Source organism: Sus scrofa, chromosome 18 (genome assembly GCF_054392235.1).
Source record: "Sus scrofa isolate SSC_HxYL_T2T_F1_AM1 chromosome 18, Sscrofa_HxYL_maternal_Yorkshire_Landrace_v2.0, whole genome shotgun sequence".
Taxonomy (NCBI): domain Eukaryota; kingdom Metazoa; phylum Chordata; class Mammalia; order Artiodactyla; family Suidae; genus Sus; species Sus scrofa.
In genome coordinates this window covers 64737991-64752933 of record NC_139400.1, presented here as the reverse complement: position 1 = coordinate 64752933, position 14943 = coordinate 64737991, and the positions used below count along the sequence as shown (strand labels likewise).

At 58.8% G+C, this 14943-nt stretch overlaps 2 protein-coding genes across 7 annotated transcripts in view; one reads left to right on the top strand and one right to left on the bottom strand.

The window, feature by feature from the left end:
- Positions 1-1051, bottom strand: part of SSPO (SCO-spondin) — a 53452-nt gene extending 52401 nt beyond the window's left edge. Inside the window, exons 1-3 of the mRNA XM_085005017.1 lie at positions 872-1051; positions 499-657; positions 35-117 (exon numbers count right to left, since the gene is read on the bottom strand). Of these exons, the coding sequence (XP_084861143.1) occupies positions 35-117; positions 499-657; positions 872-921 (292 nt within the window). The 5' untranslated portion in view covers positions 922-1051. The remainder of the gene's footprint in view (positions 1-34; positions 118-498; positions 658-871) is intronic.
- Positions 1052-3037: 1986 nt separating this feature from the next.
- On the top strand, positions 3038-11727 carry ZNF467 (zinc finger protein 467). 6 transcript variants are annotated; one of them, XM_021078766.2, is made up of 5 exons: positions 3038-3588; positions 5476-5550; positions 5936-6052; positions 6872-6985; positions 9884-11727. In XM_021078766.2, exons 2-5 carry the CDS (start codon positions 5517-5519, stop codon positions 11371-11373), a joined length of 1755 nt encoding a protein of 584 aa, XP_020934425.2. In that variant the 5' UTR covers positions 3038-3588; positions 5476-5516; the 3' UTR covers positions 11374-11727. The 6 variants fall into 6 exon arrangements, with proteins under 6 accessions (XP_020934425.2, XP_084861135.1, XP_084861134.1 ...); XM_085005008.1 differs by lacking the exon at positions 3038-3588 and adding an exon at positions 3760-3782; XM_085005007.1 differs by lacking the exon at positions 3038-3588 and adding an exon at positions 3849-3930.
- Positions 11728-14943: the final 3216 nt, after the last annotated feature.

The window sequence follows — 14943 nt, the reverse complement described above, 5'->3', positions numbered from 1 at the left end:
GAGGCCATGGGTCTGGGCTAATCTGGGTGCTTACCCAGGGTGCAGTGGGGGCCCCCCCAGCCGGGGCAGCAAACCCTCACTGTCCGGTTCCATGCCGCAGGCCGGGTTTCTGGGGGCCTGGGTCCAGAGAGCAGGGGAAGGGAGAGGATGTTAGTGTGTGCAGCCCCGTCCCGGGAATGGCCTGGACCTTCGATCTGGTCACCTACCCTCTGAGTGGCTTCACCATGTCATTTCCCTTCTGGTTTTCATTCCCCACGTGCAAAGCGAGAATGGTCTCAGGAAGATGCATGAAGGGTAGGGCATCATGACTGGCCCTGCACTGCCCATGGAAGTGCCCACTCGTCCACGCCCCCACCCTCTGTCCTTCTGGAGCCCGCCCAGGACCTACTTCCCAAATGCACTCTTCTGCAGGTCACTGCTTAGTCCTTCCCAACTCCCAGGATGTCCCCCCACCGCTCTCTCAGGCTCTGCTGCCGGCCCAGGCTCCATGTCACTCACTTGTAGATGGGGCAGAGCCCCTCGTGGCCACTCCAGGTCAGGTCCAGCCGCCAGCCCCGGCGCTGGTAATGGGAGAGGCTGGTGCAGGGCACCAGGTCCTCCTGACGGGGGGTTACTTCCTCCTCCACCCAGATGGTCTCTGTCCGCTTGCACCATCGCCTGCCCATGGATGTGGACAGACTGCTGAAGTCACCAGCTCCTCTGTCCCAGAGGCTCTACCCTGTCACCCCAGTCCCAGCAGAGTGCTAGTTGACAGGTGGAAGCTGAGCTTGGGAGAGAGAAGGTGGGGAGGGGAGGCCCGCTGCCCCAGAGGGCCCTGATCCTGGGGCAGGAGAAGGATCTTGGTCGGAGGGCCCCAGGGTGGGCTGCTTACCCGTTAGCTAGTGCCCATGCCATCCCAAAGAGGAGGGCAGGGAGCAGCATGGCGCCCCCCCCAGGTCACCTCGGGGGACTGTGAGCCTTTGGTGGGGGCAACGCTGGGGCAGGTGAGCAGAGAGGCCACACTGCTGTCACTGCATCCTGGTCTCAGCGCATCCCAGGCAGCCTGAGACAGGCAGCGAAGCCCCGGGCTGGGGAGGCTTTACCTCAGCCCCGTGCCCTGGAGCACCAGCTGCCAGGAACTGGATTGGATCTGGCTTTACATCATACGATCCCCTCAGAGGCCAGCTCTCCCTGGAAACAGCCTCCTTCCTGCAGTGTGTGTGTGTGTGTGTGTGTATGTGTGCGCGCGTGTGTGTGTGAGAGAGATGGGGAGGATGGGGTGCGTGGCACACGTGTCCCAGGCCACCGCCAGACACTCTGGACCGCTGATATTGCACACTCTCAGGCCCTACCACCAATTTATGTGGATTCTGGGCAACCGGGCCTCAATTTCTTTACCAGTAAAACCCCCAGGGGCCTCCCAGGACTTCCAGGTGGGATAGGGGCTTTGAAAGTCTGTGTGTGCATGTTTTTCTGAGAACAGTTCCACAACTTCTATTAGATTCTCGGGGGGGGGCGTGTCATGACCCCACAAGATGGTTCAGAGTCACACGGCCAAGTGACTGATATGGCCTTTCAGCCCTAAAATCTCCTTTTCTACTTTCCTGCGCCCCTCCTACCAGGCACTCCAGAAACAGTCGGTGAGCAGAAGGACCAGGGTGTCCAGGGTGGTTGGACTGTGGGGGGACAAGGGGACGACATGACATGGGCCCTCTCTCGATGCCGTCCAACTCCTTACTGAGGGTGATTGTGTGTGCCTGGCTGGGTCCACCCTAGTCTCCTGAGTCTCCCAGGGTCGCTGGGGTCCAGAAGCAGGAAGCCCAGGCAGGGGAATGAGAGCCAGCCTCAGGCAGGAGGGCCTGGGGTAGGAAGTGTGGGGGCAGGAAGCCCAGGGACCTTGGAGCCAGCTCCCAGCCCTGGGGGCGAAGCAACAGGATGGGCTAATCCCAGCATCCGGTTGGAAGAGGGCTCACTCCCCAGGGAATCCTGGCTACATCCCTGGTTACTTCCAGGTTACAGCTCCAAGGACACTCAGCCAGGAATGTGGCCTGAGCCTCAGATCCCAGGTCCCTCCAAGCATTCCACATGCTGACCCCACCTGTGGGGTGGGGGGCTGCCAGGAACCACAGCCACGCCAGCCATACTTCTGGTCCCACCGTTGGTTCTGAGCCAAGAGAAGGTGCAGTGGGTCCCTTGGGAAGGATGGTGCCCTCAGAAGGGTCCCGAGTCAGACACTCTGCTCTTGCCAGTCTCTCACACACGCACGCCTGGACACTCTCCCCAGGCACCTCACAATTTACACTCGCACTGCAGGTCTTAAAAGGACAGACACAGGTGCACACAGTGCCGTGTTCTTCTTCCTGGACCCTCCCGAGGGCTACTGAGCAGGCCAGGCAGAAGGTGGAAGAACCGTTCACAGTGGGTTTCGAGGAACCCTCCCTTGCCGAGCCTCTCACCCTCAACATCAACAAATACAGATGTGCCCCCGCTGCGTTTTGAAGAGGGGCATCAGAGCCCTGGGGCAGGGACACCTGAGGGCAGAGGTTCCCGGGCGGCAGAGGGACCCGCCCCTCCCCCAGCACCTCCAGGGAACTCTCTCCTCCCGCCGGCGGGCTCCCCGGGACCCCGCAGTTGGAGTCGTCACCGTGCTCCACTCCTGCCTCACTCCCCACCGCCTCCCGTCCAGCCCTGCCTTCTCCCAGGGGACCTGGTTCAAAGCCCCCATCCCAATTTCTACTTGGAAGAGCCCGTTCTTGGAGCGCACTGGGGCCCCGACTGGTCTCCTTTGAGCTCTCCGATCAGGATGCGGGGGGGTGCGGGTCTGGGGGGATCCAGGTGGAGAGTAGGGGCTGGCCCGGAGTTTCCCAGACCGACCCCACCAACCGACAGTCGGGAGACTAGATCCCGTCGCGGGAGCGCGGCGCAGACACACTCCCGGCGGGCGCCCGCGATTCTGAGCCCGCAGCGCAGGCACGGCCTCCCGCCCCTGAACACGCCCCCTCCTCTCCCCTCCACTCCCCGCCGCCCCCCACCCCGCCCCGCGCTCCACCTTTCCCCTGGCTCCTCCCTCGGCGCCCGAGTGCCCTTCCTCCCTGCCTCCTCTCCCTCCTCCACCCCTTCCCCCCACTCTCCTCCCCCCTCTTTCCTTCCCCCGTCCCTTAACGCCCACTTTGCATCACCTCCTGCGGGCCGTCGTCCCCCCCAGCGCGTCGCCTGACCGCCTAACCCCGCTGGGCATCGTCCCCACTCCGGGGCACCCAGCCCCCGACCTCCCCCACCGGGTGCCCCCTGTCCCCTCCCGCTTCCTCGTTCCCCTCCCCCTCCCGGGCGCCGCTTCCCCGCTCCCGCTCCCTCCGCGTCTTTTCCTCTCCTCTCCCCTCCCCGCGAAGTTTCGGGGCTGTCAGTCTGTCAGTCTGCGGGCAGTCCGCACCCGAGCTGCAGGCAGCGGGCGCCATCGCGAGCGGAGCCCGCCGGCCGAGGAGGCGGGGGCGCCCGGGTCCGGGCAGCAGCTGCGGGGAGACCCGGCCGCCCGCCCGTCCCCCCGGATACGGGCCGTGGAGGTGCTTCCCGGCCACACCCGCACTCGCAACCACCGCCCGCGCAGTGCAGGTGACAGCCCCGGGGTGCAGGCGCCTGGAGCGCCGGAGGGTGTGGGGTGGGGTCGGAGGGGGGCAAGGGCAGGGAGGGGCAAGGGCTGGAAGAGGGAGGAGATGGGACTAGGGGAGGGGACCCGGCTGGGGGGGGGGGTCAGGGCTTCAGGAGGAGCGGCGAGACGGGATCGGGAGGGATGGGCGGGGGCCGGGGTGAGAGTCCGGTGGGAGGCTCCGGAGGGGAGGGAGTCGGGGGTCTCAGGAGAGGGGAGAGGGAGCGGGAGGGGGTCAAAGGGAAGGGGAGGAAACCGAGGCGCGGGGATCGGGTGTTTGGGAGAGGCGGGGAGAAGGGCGCTGACAGGTGAGCCCCGGAGCCCCGAGCGGCCGGGACGTGGAATGAGGTCCCGGTGAGGGGCCCTGGGGGACAGAAGGAGTGGAGGGAGGGGTCGGAGCGGGAGGAAAACTTGGGAGGGGGCGAGAAGTCAGTGGCGAGCAGAAATGGGGATAGGAGCCCCTGAGAGAGAGGGGAGGGGACGCGGAGGTGTGCGGGGACGCGGAGGTGTGCGGGGACGCGGGGTTGGGAGGGGCAGGGCCGGTGGGATCCGTCCAGAGTGTGCGGTACGGCTGGCTCAGGGGGCCAGGGGACTAGGGGAGCTCGGGGAGCGGGCCGGAAGGGGGAGGGGAAGAGCAGTCCGGGGGAGTGGGGACGGGGAGGGAAGGGAAGCGAGAGCCTGCTGGGGAGGCAGAGGGGGAAGGGAGCCGGGGCCTCGGAGGGGAAGGAGAGCTGCGGGAGGGAAGGAGGGGGAAGGGAGAGGGTGGCGTGGGGGGAGGGGGAGGAGGGCTGGGGAGGGGGGAGGGAACTGAGGTGAAGAGAGGAAAGAAGAAGGAAGGGAAACCAGAGTGGGGGAGGAGAGGGAGAGGGGAGGGGAGCGGCGGGAGGAGGAGGGCGGTGTTGGGGAGGAAGGAAAAGAGGAGGGGGAAGGAAGGGAGAGGGTGTGCGGCCGGGGAGGGGAAGGGGGGGAGAACCGGGAGGGAAGGGAAAGGCGGCCCAGAGCCTGGGGAGGGGGAGGGGAACACGGCCGCGGAGGCTGCCCCAGCGGAGGGTCAGAGGGGCGGTGGCCGCGGAGGGCAGACCCGAGGGGGCCGCGAGGGGTGGGCCGGCGGGCGGCGGGCAGGGGGCGGGGCCGGGGCGGGGCCGGGGAGCCGGCCAGCGGCGGCGGAGGGAGGGCGGAAGGCGAAGGGAGCGGGAGGAGGGCGGGCTGGAGGGAAGGCTGCTGGAGGGAGAGCAGGGATGGGGGCTTGAGGGCCGGGTGTCCCAGCCTGGGAAAGCCCCGCGGGGAGGGGCGATGGATTTGAGGTGGGGTTTGGGGGAGAGGAAGCCGGACAATTTCCTGCCTTCAGTGAGGACTCTGCTCTGAGGGCCTCCCCACCAGTGGCCCAATAGTGATACTCACTTCCAGCCCTAGATTGGCTCATGTTTCATCAGCTCAGGCTGTGACAACTGGAGGGCCTAGGGAACAAAAGTCCCCTCTCCCCACCCTGTCCTCCCACCCTTCACCGTCTCCCCAGAGAGGCGGCGGGTGATTCCCGACATCCCCAGGCGCGGGCACTAGGGGGTGCAGAGCGCTGATGGGCTGGGGCTGGCTCCCAGACACCTGCCAGGTGAAGGTGGGGGCGAGACTGATTTCCAGAGCTGACCTGGATTCAGTGTGCACAAATGACTTCAAGGCCTTCTCCTCAGGCCACCTTCAAAGGTCCCTGCTCTCTGAAATCCACCTTCCCTCACCTGTGTGCAAGGACATCACTTTGGGAGCTCCTGGGGACAGCTGATGGGGAGAGGTTGGGCAGAGCCAGGGTTCAGGTGGAAGCTGAGAAGAATCTGAACAAGGATGTGCTTTCTCCTTAGGGTCTGGAGCCTGAGCCCAGGAGGAGTTCCCCTGGGTTGCCATGAGAGAGAGCTTGGAGGGCCTCAGCTCCCTGGGTGAGCCAGCAGAACCGAAGGAACCTGGGTTGGGGGCAGGGGAGTGGGCAGCATCCTTTTCGGTTTCCTTAGAAAGAATGCCTGGCCCATGTTGGAGGCTGTGCTACACCACACGGTTCATGCTCATGTGTGTTCACAGAACACCAGGATATTTAAACCTGTTGTCTTTTGTCACCTGTCCATGACTCAGTGCAAAGGGACTGAGGTTGATACTTGGCCAGGCCTCTAGGGAGCCTGGCTGTCCCTTGTCTGTGCCAGTTAAGAGACACTTCCTTCCCAGGCAGTGGGGAAACCCCCTGGGCAGGCTAGGAAGGGAAGAGGCCCCACCTCGGATCACTTGCGTACCTCACGCTTTCTTTGGACCCATCCTTTTTGCCTGTAACAGGATTCTCTGTGGGACAGCCAGAAATGGCCCCTCAAACTGAGCCTGGAGAAGGGTCTCATAACAGCCAGGAGCACATGGCCCCTCCCCAGGAAGAGAAAGCGCTGGGCACATGCTCAGGTAAGTAAGTGGGGACCACGGAACGTGGCTCAGGGTCGAGTCTTCCTTCGTTTGTTCATCAAGTATTTATGGAGCACCCGCTAAACGCCATGTGCTCTTCTAGATATTTGGGATACTGCAGTGACCAAGTAGACAAAGATCCCTGCCTTCCTGGAGCTGAATCCTAGTGAGGCCAGAGAGTCAACAAACAATGAATGTAGAAATAAGAACACTTAGGACCTGCATTAGACGAGGGTATTGCTTTGGGGGCGTGAACAGGGCGAAGGGGCCGGAGACCACTGTAGGCAGAGGCAGGGCAGCCTGGAGGATTAAGCAGGGTCGAGAGAGGAAGTTTAATGGGCAAGTTGAGATTCGACAGCGATGGGGCGCTAAGCCCGCGCGGGGAGAAGATGCCTGCGGCAGGTGTATCACCCACTTTCCGCCATGGCCATCTTCTCCAGTGTTTGGCCTTGGAACTGGGGTCCATCTGGTGCTGGGAGGTACCTGTCCTCTTCCCAGGAGCCTCATGTCCACCTCAGTGAGGGACCTTTCCTTGCTTCCGCTGTCGCACACACACATATTCCAGAAACTCCTCGCAGTTGTGGCTCTTGCAACCTGCACGGCTTTAGAGACCTTAGCGGCTGCCCTGCTTAAAGAGGCCTGAGGTTGCCCTGGGGCAGCCGGGAATTCAGCCCCTGCAGGTGCGATGTGGGAGGTGCAGCCCTGCCTGGGGGCGGGGCTGGAACTGGGGTCTCAAAAGCCCCTACTTCTGAGCACTGGGGGGGCCTCTGTCCATCTCTGATGTCTGCCATGTCCTTGAGGCAGCCTGTTTTTTGCCAGGGTGTGAGGCCCCCAGGCCAGAGGAAGGTGCCCCCACTGAACAAGCTGAAGCTCCCAGCAGAGGCAGCAGGGCATATGCGCCACGGAAGGCTGAGCCCATGGGCTCCTGCCCAGGTGAGTCTTCCCACTGCTCCATCCCAGCAGGGGGTCAGCTGGGGGAAGCAGAGCCCTGCCGGCTCCCTAGCAGCTATCTGATGAGGCAGCCCCTCCAGGCACTTCCAACCCAAGATGAATCAGGTCCTGGCACCTTTCTGCTATAAAGCTTCAGCACCCAGAGGGAATTCTACATCCCCAGACCCGGGAACCAGAGAGGCTGCTCACCACAGAGAAACACACTCTCATCTCAACATTCTCCGGAAGTCTCCACGTCCCATCCTGGCTCCTCCAGCTGATGACTTGAATTATGATTCCCGTGAAGACAAGTGACACTGATCAACCTCTTCCTTGTCTCTCCCCAGACGTGCTCCCAAATGCCGCAGATCTGTTGTATTTGACTCCCTACAGCTGCCCAAGGCAATCAAACAGTTGGTTTGTCCCTCCACAGTCCCACCCATCATTTCCTTCCACGGCCACCCACCTTGCCACTGTCTGCCTGAATCATGTCACTTAGCCCGCAAGGGTTTAGTTAGTGCCCACTAGGCCTAGGCTGGTTGGTAGAACGGAAGGAGATGGGCTCCAGAGGGACATAGGCCTGATTTGAGTCCTTGCTCCACCTTGTTTTTGGCTGAGTGATCTTGGATTGGCCACCTCACCTCCAGAGGCCTCAGTTTGTTCACTAGGAATCATACCTTCTTCGCAGCGTTTTTGTGAGTTTGTGAGTTTATATACAGTGCTTCACTTCCAGCTGATACTTACTACATGATAGCTGGCCTCATTTTTATCAGACACATACAGAAACAGAAGGCAAGATGACTGCCCTCCAGAAACTAAAATCTGATTCCAATATGAGTTAGAATCAAGGATTAAAAGAATGAATAACAGGAGTTCCCGCTGTGGCACAGTGGGTTAAGAATCTGACTGTAGTGGCTCAGGTCACTGCAGAGGCGAGGGTTTGATCCTAGCCTGGCACAGTGGGTTAAAGGATCTGGCAGCTGTGGCTCAGATTCAGTCCCTGGCCTGGGAACTTCCAGATGCCGTGGGTGCATCCATTAAAAAAGAAGAAGAATGAATGAATGAATAACATTAAAGTCATGTCACAAGGAAGCGTATAAATGTCAACAGTAAGTGTTTATATAAGATCCTCATGCATTGGACTTGCCAAAGATTTCGTTGGCTTTTGCTCCATATTAAGAGAGGTGTAGACGTGTGTGAGCTCTGATGGGTGTGTGTGTGTTGGGGGGAATATTCTAGGCTGAGAAAAAGACTTCAGAGTAGGAGAGTTGATATGTAATTGGGGTAGGAGGAGACCAGCTTGCCTGAAGTGAAAGGTTTATGCCTGGGAGTATTGAGAGAGTTGGACCAGGTTGGGGTGAGCCTCAGATGCAGCTAGAACTTATTTTATACTTATTTTATCCTATAAATCATAGGGGGTGTTGATGGTTCTTTGGCAGAAGAGTGGCACAATGAAAACAAAAGCAATACCACAGTATGATATATAGCTGTTTGGAACTGATGGACCAGTAAAAAGAAACCGGGAGTAAATTTCATTGTCCTAGTCCATGTGTGGTAACCAAGACTCAGGCTATTACAGACTTTTAGAGCCAGACCAGAACTCCCATCATGGTTCCAAGGTTCTCAAATAAGAATCACTTGGGGAGCTTGAAAGAAAGAGAACAGGTTCAGGGGCCTTGCTCGCATGGATGCATTTTGTGAAAGCTTCCCAGAAGATTATGATCTGGCACCAGATTTAGGAACCATGAACTAGACCAACCCTGACACCTAAGCAAGCTAACAACCTTAGTTCAAAGAGCTTAAGTGACTCAATCATGATCACACTGCTGCTGAGTCCCAGAGGAGAGGCCAAGTGGACAGTCCCATCTGGCCCCTGAGCCCCTTCCCCTTGGCTGGGCTACTGCAAAGCCCCTCTGGAGGAATTCATCTCAAAACTCTTCCTCAAGACGGACCACCTTGCTTCTCCAGAGGTTGGCACCATCCATCGGTTCCCCAAGGCCAGTAAATTCAATCCTCTTTTTTTTCTTTTTTTTTTTTTAAGGGCCGCACCTGTGGCATATGGCAGGCAGTTCCTAAGCTAGGGGTTGAATTGGAGCTGCAGCTGCCAGCCTAGGCCTCAGCCACGCAGGATCCGAGCCGCATCCGAGACCTATGCCGAAGCTTTGTAGCAATACTGGATCCTTAACCTACTTCAAGACCAGGGATCAAACCCACATCCTCATGGATACTAGTTGGGTTCTTAACCTGCTAAGCCACAAAGGGAACTCCCTCAGTCCTCCTCTTGAACTGGGATTTCCCACCTGGCTGTAGAGGCAGGAAAGAAGGAGCAGGGGGAGACTTTGAGGAACAACAGGAAGGAATACAAAGGTACTCTGTGGCCACTGGAGCGGGGTTAGCAAGCCAGGGAGGCGCTAAAGGTGAGTCAAGTTTCCAAGGCCAGCCCATTGGGAGGAGGAGGAGGTTTGTGGCCTAATGTTGGGGCGGGGGGCTAGATCTGGGAAGGTGGGGTGTTTGGTGATAAACCTTCTGGGATGTAGACTATTTGCAGGACACGAAGGGAGTTGCTCTACTGGAGATGAGAGACTGCGGTTCCAGAAAGGAGGGGGCTGGAGGAAGATCTGGGGTAGCTACGTGGGCATATGAGCCCAGAGTGAAACCTGAGGACTGAACCTTGTGCATGCTGCCTACTGCAGAGCCAGGGATGTGCTACGGAGGCACGCAAGCCAAGGAGGGGACACTTACAGTGATCTTCGGATCTAGTCATTCCCAGGAACTTTCCAGCAGAGTGGAAGGAGCAGAGGCTAGGCTTCCAGGCTCTCGGAAGTAGTGGTCCTGTTGGCAAACAAACGTGGCATGAATAAAGGTGGCACTTAACGGACGCATCTTGTTTTGACCTTGCAGGGGATGAGTGGATGATTCGGAAGGTGAAGGTGGAGGAGGAGGATCAGGAGGCAGAAGAGGAGGCGGAATGGCCTCAGCATTTGTCACTAATCTCCAGCCCCTTTCCAGCGCCTGACCTGGGGCCTCTGGCCGCCACGTATAAGCTGGAGCCTGGGGTCCCAGGGACATTGGGTGGGCTAGCGCTGGCCGGGTGGGTCCCCACCTCGGAGAAGCCCTATGGCTGCGGGGAGTGCGAGCGGCGGTTCCGAGACCAGCTGACCTTGCGGCTGCACCAGAGGCTGCACCGCGGTGAGGGCCCCTGCGCCTGCCCGGACTGCGGCCGCAGCTTCACGCAGCGCGCGCACATGCTGCTGCACCAGCGCAGCCACCGCGGCGAGCGGCCCTTCCCCTGCTCCGAGTGCGACAAGCGCTTCAGCAAGAAGGCTCACCTGACCCGCCACCTGCGCACGCACACGGGCGAGCGGCCCTACCCGTGCGCGGAGTGCGGCAAGCGCTTCAGCCAGAAGATACACCTGGGCTCGCACCAGAAGACGCACACGGGCGAGCGGCCCTTCCCCTGTCCCGAATGCGAGAAGCGCTTCCGCAAAAAGACGCACCTGATCCGCCACCAGCGCATCCACACCGGCGAGAGGCCCTACCAGTGCGCGCAGTGCGCCCGCAGCTTCACGCACAAGCAGCACTTGGTGCGGCACCAGAGGGTGCACGAGGCGGCCGGCCGCGCCCCGCCCTCCCCCGACGCTCCCGCCTCGCCCCCTTCCCCTGCCCAGTCCCCTCCCGGGCCCAAGCCTTTCTCCTGCTCCGACTGCGGCCTGAGCTTCAGCTGGAAGAAGAATCCCGCCACGCACCAGGGTCTGCACGGCAGCCGGGGGCGCCCTTTCGGATGCGACGAGTGCGCACTGGGCGCCACCGTGGACCCCGCCGCCACTGAGCCCTTGGCCTGCGCGCCCCGGAGCGCAGCGGCGCCCGAGGGCGCTCCCACGAGCGAGCGGTCCTTCTTCTGCCCGGACTGCGGGCGCGGCTTCGCCCACGGGCAGCACCTGGCGCGGCACCGGCGGGTGCACACGGGCGAACGGCCCTTTGCCTGCGCGCAGTGTGGCCGCCGCTTCGGCTCGCGGCCCAACCTGGTGGCCCACTCCAGGGCCCACAGCGGCGCCAGGCCTTTCGCTTGTGCCCAGTGCGGCCGCCGCTTCAGCCGCAAGTCGCACCTGGGCCGCCACCAGGCGGTGCACACGGGCAGTCGGCCCCACGCCTGCGCCGTATGCGCCCGTCGCTTCAGCTCCAAAACCAACCTGGTCCGCCACCAGGCCATCCACACCGGCTCCCGCCCCTTCTCCTGCCCGCAGTGCGGCAAGAGCTTCAGCCGCAAGACTCACCTGGTGCGACACGAGCGCATCCACGGCGGAGCCGCCCACCCGGCCTCCGAATCCGATCTCTCGGCCCCAGCCTGGCCCACTCCCACCGAGGTGGCGGCACCCACACTCCTCTTCTGACCCTGCCTTTGCCTTTGGCTCACTGGATCCAGGGACCCGTGCCTGACACACCTCCTGGGCAAGTAAGGGTGACGACCTGGATTCCTGCTGGCCATTTTCCTTCCCACTCCATCTTGCTGGGGAGAAGACTGGAAAAGATAAACGGCTTTGACGGTGACAAAGCCAGGCTAAGAGTGAACGCTTGCTGGGAACAGTTCAGGCCTGAGCCCCTGGAAAGCCCCACCAAGAGACCTCATCAGAAAGCAGTCATTTCCTGGACCACTCTTGGCCAAGGACTAAGTCAGGAACCTCTTCAGGGCGAGGGAAAGAACGGTTATCCATACAGTTAGAGTTTCATTAAAATGAAAATCTGAAGGTTCTGGGGCTGTTAAATGAGTTGGAAGATGGAACCCTTATTTTATCCAGTCTCCCGCCTTAATCCACACAGACACTCCCTTCCTACACCGGGTAACTTAACTTTAGCCAGCTGCTGGTAATGGGCTCTACCAAACAAAAATACCATACAGCTAATTGCTAAGTCGATAGGACAAGAAAGAAACATAAGTATATATTTCTCATGCCAGGTAGCCAAGGCCAGAACCATAGGGGATGCAAAGAGAGGGGCAAGCTTCTCCTTGGCCATTCCCATAGAGATGCCACTGTGCCACTGCCACCCTGGGCTCTGGAGCGCTGGTGCTCTGCCACTGTTTGCGGCTCTCCCAAGGGGATCTCAGAACAGCAGCCCCACCTGCCATTCTCTGTGAGAAAGGACATTAGTGACAGAGGAAGGCTGCTTCCCCTCACGCTTTCCATTAAGTTCTCTCTTTGATATTTTATTTATTTATTTATTTATTCATTCATTCATTTAGCCTTGCTTGCGGCATGTGGAAGTTTGAGGGCCAGGGATAGATTTTGTACCATGGCAACCACCTGAGCTGCTGCAGTGACAATGCCAGATCCTTAACCCATTGTGCCACAAGGGAACTCCCCAGTAAGTTCTGTCTTTATGATGGATGCGTGATCCAGACATCTCTGTAGCTGTGCTTCCCCAGCCTAGGCACACAGGAGAGCTGAGCTGGCTGGTGATGGGAGAAGGTGTTGGTGTTGGAGTGAGAAGACTTACCTTTGACTTTTCCTCAGCCTCTTTTTTTTTTTTTTTTTTTTTGCCATGCCTGTGGTACATGGAGGTTCCCGGGTCAGGGATCAAAGCCATCACAGCAGCAGCCCAAGCCACTGCCATGACAACACCAGATCTTTAATCCACTGTGCCCCCAAAGAACTCCTCTTCAGCCTCTCGTAGGACTTGGAGCAGAGCCCTCATTTTCCTGGGCCTCTGCTTTCTCATTAAGGTAAGATTATTGACGTTGATGAGAACTGAGGCCCTTTAAAATTCTAATGTCACTACCACCAAAAATAACCCTAGCAAATATATACTGGATGCCTGCTATGTGCCAAGCATGGCACTAGGCATTGGGAAGCAATAGTAAGCAAGACAGACAGGACCCCACCCTCTCAGAGCTTTCAGGAGGAAGGGGTGTGGGTGTAGAGCTGGCACAGAGGGCTTGTGGAGCTGCATCCAAAACCTAGGGAAAATCCAGGGAGGTTCACAGGATGAGAACCCTCTAAAGTTAGCCCCAGAGGATGGGTGCACAGGGCAAGGGCGTCGCCCCTCCCCCTGGTCCTTTTTCCAGGCTCCCACCGCCTTCCTATCCCAGTCTTCTAAATATGCAAGACCTGGGCAATCTTAGATGGAACCCAGCCCCGCAGCCGTTCTGGTGCTGACCACTGTGCTGGGGGAGGGAGAAAGAACCCGGCTGCCCTCCTGAGTCAGAGCACAGCAGAGGACAGAGGACAGTGCCTCTCGCCCGCTTGGGGCTTTGAGACCATCCCCAGGGCTCAGCTGGCTCCTTCAAGCACCACCCCCGTGAACTGGCTCATAAATCTCACACTGCTCCATTCCTAAGCTGCTGTTGCCTTTCCACTCTGAGGAGGAGGGGAGATGGTCAATGAAGAAGCCAGCCAGGTGTGCCTTCAATGCAGGCTTCCTCCGCTGTCTGAAAGGAGAGCGTTCCTGTGCAAACTTTCAGAAGCCAGAATGGTGTAAAGTGAAGAAGCAATCACCCTAGGACATTTGCGGAGGCATGCGCAGAATAAATGGAGACGAAACACAGATGCTCTCAGACGCGGGTCAAGACTCTGGTGGCTTGCCTCTAAGATGCTGAGCGTGGTTCCCAGGAAGGAGTTCTGCAGGGTCACCCTCGCTGCTTAGGGATGCGCTGCCTCGTAAGGGCAAAACCAATGCTGGACGCTATTCAAGCTTTTCGTAAAGGCAAAAACCCCTCTTCTGGTGCCTTTTGGTCCTAAAAGCAGGTACTAACAGAGGTCTTTTGTCAAAGTGAAGTGGTGTAAAGCAAACTTTCAAAAAGCAGGGGATCCCTGTAAGCCCTTAGCTGGTGTGCTTTGTGTCAGAAAATGCTCAGATCCTCTGAATGCACCTATTTTCCATCCAGGTAACACTGCGCTTTGGAAGCTAAACTAGTGATAAAGAGGGTGTTTGGCAGCAGTGGAATCGGAGCAAAATGAAGCAGGGGATTTAAGTCCTTGATCCAGGCTTTAGTGGAGTCTGCCTCTTACAAAATTAGGAGGACAGAGAATTTTCTGTGTGGGCTCCTCCAGTCTCTCCTTCCTCTCCCTCTGTAGGGTTGAAAGAGAAATGATGGTCAGAGTGGCCTGCTGGACATCCCTGCATTTTTTTTTTTTTTTGGTCTTTTTAGGGCCACACTCATGGCATTTGGAAGTCCAATCGGAGCTGCAGTGGCCAGCCAGCCTACACCACAGCCACAGTAAAGCCGGATCTGAGCCTCGTCTGCAACCTACACCACAGCTCATGGCAACACTGGATCCTTAACTCACTGAACAAGGCCAGGGATCAAACCTGCGTCCTCATACATGCTAGTTGGTCTCATTACTGCTAAGCCACAACGGGAACTCGATCCCTGCAAATCTTGAGTTAAAGATTCCAGGTGTTCCCCAGGCTCGGCTGAATCAGTGGCATTACCGTCCACTCTACCCAGAAAGGCCGGCGAGCTTCACAGTCTTCCCAGCCTTGTGCAAACGCTGTGGGGAACTGAACAGAAGATCCTGACTTCGGGGTATTTATAGTCCAGATATAAGATGGGCAGTGGGTGGCTTTGAGGCCCAGAATGCTGGCTGCTCTGGGACGCTCCAAAGAAGAAAAAGCCAAGATACAAACCACGACATGAGATGGAGAGATGCTTGAGTTTCACAAAACACGCAGATGGTCATGAGCAGCGTTGTGGGCCGGGGTTACACTCTGTTCTACAGGATACAGGTGTTGGAGGAGTTTGGAGCAGGGAAGGGTGTGGGCTGGAGCAGTGAGGGTGGCTTTGCTAGGAGGAGGGTCCTGGCGAGTCTTGAAGGAGGTGAGGGCTGCAAGAGACAGGGAGGAGGTGGGAGGAACCCAGAACAGTGCAAAGAAATTAAGCACCAGACTGTATTTGCATCCTGTTTGCAATGAGAACAGGTTGTCTAGCTCAGGGCCAGTGCCAAGCCACCCGCACATCACTACTG